We start from the raw sequence: 3,141 nt of genomic DNA, 5'->3' as shown, positions 1-3,141 counted from the left end.
CAGTTTGTTCTTGGCAACCTAATATTTGATGCTGCTGTTTGCTTATTTTTTATTTCATCACTGCAGATTGAATTTTAGCCATTCAAATTCAAAATGAAGATTGAATTTTAGCCATTCAAATTCAATTGAATGAATTGAGGTTTAAAGGTTCTTTCTTTTTTTTTGTCATTAAGGTCAGAAAATGGTGAACCCTTCTATCATCTTTCTGATATTTATCACAATAAAGCATTTAAATCCAGTTTTGAGTAGGACTCCAAAGTAAAGCTATTTTTCATCTTTAATATGATACGTGTGTGTATATGTATGAAATTCTTTTGTCATTAACATTTTTACATGTAGAATGTCTTTGTTTTTCTGGATTTATTTGGCCCTACAAAGTCATAGCAAGTTTACCACAACAAAAGGTATAAAATATTTTGTTGATTTTTTTTTTTTTTTTAATTTTGCTGGAGCAAGCAATTTTAGTTTGGTGCAAGGCAACAGGCAACGTCCTTCTACTGAACGGAGGAGCAGTGAGCTGGCTCAGAAAGAAACAACAAAGCAACAGTTGCACTTTCAACAGCAGAAGCAGAGTAAGTTTACACTCAGTCAAGCAGCTCAATAAGGAATCTGGCTGAAAAAAAATGACTGAATGATCTCGGAGTGATAGCTATGTCCACAGTGATCCTGGAAGACAACCAAGGAGCCATCGCAATCGCAAAAAAAATTCCTGTGGACCACTCCAGGACCCAGGGGGGTGTATTAAACGCCATCACGTGGTAATAAACTGAATGCGTTACACCTTGTCAGATCAAAGCGGAAGTAATCGTTCATTTTGGGTTTGAAGAAAAACTTTAAAATATAAGAAAATATTGAGAAGAAAACACAAGTAAGGTGCAGATTAAAATGAGTAATTTGAACCAAAATAAGAATTAAGTTTTAAAATAATTTCAAAAATACTCTCCGTTACTTCGCCTGTTTCTCGTCTTCAGTCGTAAACGTTTCGAATTTCGAATCTTTTTTTTGGACTCCATTTCGACAGCGCAGAACAAATACAGGACAGAGGTGAGTTTTCAGTGAATTCAGATCTAATATGACAGAGCAGACCATCGTGTCACCATCAAAGTATAAGTGTTTATGTTTTACATCCTCATCATTCAGCTGTCAATCTGTCTCTCTACGGAACCGTATTGCTGCTACACTAAGAAAAACATTGGCTCAGAGTTACGTTATTTCGTGATAAGTTTCACGTAATTTCGTGATTAGTTTCACCTTATTTCGTGATAAATACCGCCAGTTTTTTTTTTTTTTCTCTCAGTGTGGCAGCAATACGCTTCCCTAGTCTCCGTGTTTTACTCTCGATCGTGGAAATTAACTGTCAGACGTTAATGTGACGTCATCGTGATGAAATAATGAAAGAATAAAGATTTTCTTTTTTGTGAGGTAACAGTCAGTTTTTTATTCTTTTTTTTTTTTTCCCCAGAAGATGAGTGTTTCTACAAGGAAAGAAGACAGAGCAGAGTCTCCAGGACCCGGCTGTCTGTCTGTGAAGACTGACTGGTCCAAGGGTCTGCCTGTGGACTTCAGTCCTGAACCAGGGCCTGAACCAGACACACGGTAAGACACTTTGGTCCAGACTTTCCATCTCCTGATGTTCCCTAAAGACAAACTAGAGGAGACAAGGTTATTGTCATGACACTAATTCATAGGGGTGTAACTGTACACACAAGTCACAGTTCGGTATGGATTCAGTACAATGGGAGAAAAGCAAGTAAAACTTACACATGTATAAGACTACTTTTTTTTTTTTCATTTATTTTGTACAGACATTAACTGACCGCAAAGAGTAGAATAAAACATAAAATGAATGCTTTAGTGTTCTCACACCATTCGTTCATTTTGTCTCCATCAGCTCCACACCTCAGGCTGGACTCTCACAGCATTCAGGTTTGTAGATTTGTTTATTTACATCTTCTCTTCAGACACACTGGAACTGTTTGTGAGCTTCCTGTGACCTGTAGAGATCTGGTTAAGTGAAGACACTGCTGATAAAAAGCAGGTGGTTCTCCATGTCTGGGTTTGTTAGAGGAGCTTGTTCACCTGGGTCTTTACTACATTCTGCAGCTGGGTGATTTAAGGATCAATGTTCTTGAGTTCTTGAGTCTGAGCCACTGATATTTAGAGTTTTCTGTCAGGGTTCTTTTCCTCTTCTTCTCAAAAATAGTGTGTCAATCAGATCAATAACAGGCTGCGTTCAACAATGAAAGATCCTGTATTACTGAGGAGAAACCATAGAAACTGATCTGTGTCTGCTTTAAAATGCCAAGGCTTTCCCATAATTCAGTGGGACTTTAAGAGGTCAGGACAAACTCAGAGCCAGATCTTTATTCTCTGATGTTTTGATGACAGAAATGAAGCAGAACAGCATCAGTTTTTCACTGCAGACTAAAAACATTTCAATTTCTGTTGTTGGTGGAAATAAAGATCAGATCTTCAGCCTAATTTTTCCTCTCCACTCTGACTTTTCTTCTTGTCTTTCAGTGGACATTGGTCTGCAGAAGGTTGTAGAAGAACATAAACTCAGTCTGAGGACCAGATGTGAACATGTGACTGAAGGAGCAGATGATACAGGGAGTAGAACCCTCCTCAACAACATCTACACTGAGCTCTACATCACAGAGGGACAGAGTGGGGAGGTCAACACCCAACACGAGGTGAAACAGCTGGAGACTGCTGCCAAGAAGAAGATCATCAACGACACTCCCATCAAGTGCTGTGACATCTTCAAAGCCTTACCTGACCAGCAGGGGGCCATCAGAGTGGTCCTGACCAACGGTGTGGCTGGTGTTGGAAAAACCTTCTCAGTGATGAAGTTCACTCTGGACTGGGCTGAGGGTTTGGAAAACCAGGATGTGAGTCTGCTGGTTCTGTTTTCATTCAGAGAGCTGAACCTGATCAGAGATAAGCAGGTCAACCTTCTCCAGCTGCTCGAGGTTTTCCATCCAACATTAGAGAAGATCACAGCAGAGAAGCTCACTGTCTGTCAGCTGTTGTTCATCTTTGATGGTCTGGATGAAAGCAGACTCTCACTGGACTTCAACAACATGGAGGTTGTGACTGATGTCACACAGACGTCATCAGTCAATGTTCTGCTGACAAACC

At 39.7% G+C, this 3,141-nt stretch overlaps 1 protein-coding gene across 1 annotated transcript in view; it reads left to right on the top strand.

Annotated features, from left to right (window-relative positions):
* The first annotated feature begins 788 nt into the window (after positions 1 to 788).
* Positions 789 to 3,141, top strand: part of LOC103378620 (NACHT, LRR and PYD domains-containing protein 12-like) — a 12,150-nt gene continuing 9,797 nt past the window's right edge. The window contains exons 1-4 of the mRNA XM_008309894.3: positions 789 to 1,044; positions 1,463 to 1,596; positions 1,892 to 1,926; positions 2,521 to 3,137. Coding sequence (XP_008308116.1) covers positions 1,466 to 1,596; positions 1,892 to 1,926; positions 2,521 to 3,137 — 783 coding nt within the window. The 5' untranslated portion in view covers positions 789 to 1,044; positions 1,463 to 1,465. The remainder of the gene's footprint in view (positions 1,045 to 1,462; positions 1,597 to 1,891; positions 1,927 to 2,520; positions 3,138 to 3,141) is intronic.

Source organism: Cynoglossus semilaevis, chromosome 5 (assembly GCF_000523025.1).
Source record: "Cynoglossus semilaevis isolate Cse_v1.0 chromosome 5, Cse_v1.0, whole genome shotgun sequence".
Classification (NCBI taxonomy): domain Eukaryota; kingdom Metazoa; phylum Chordata; class Actinopteri; order Pleuronectiformes; family Cynoglossidae; genus Cynoglossus; species Cynoglossus semilaevis.
This window is presented reverse-complemented; position numbering and strand designations above follow the sequence as displayed.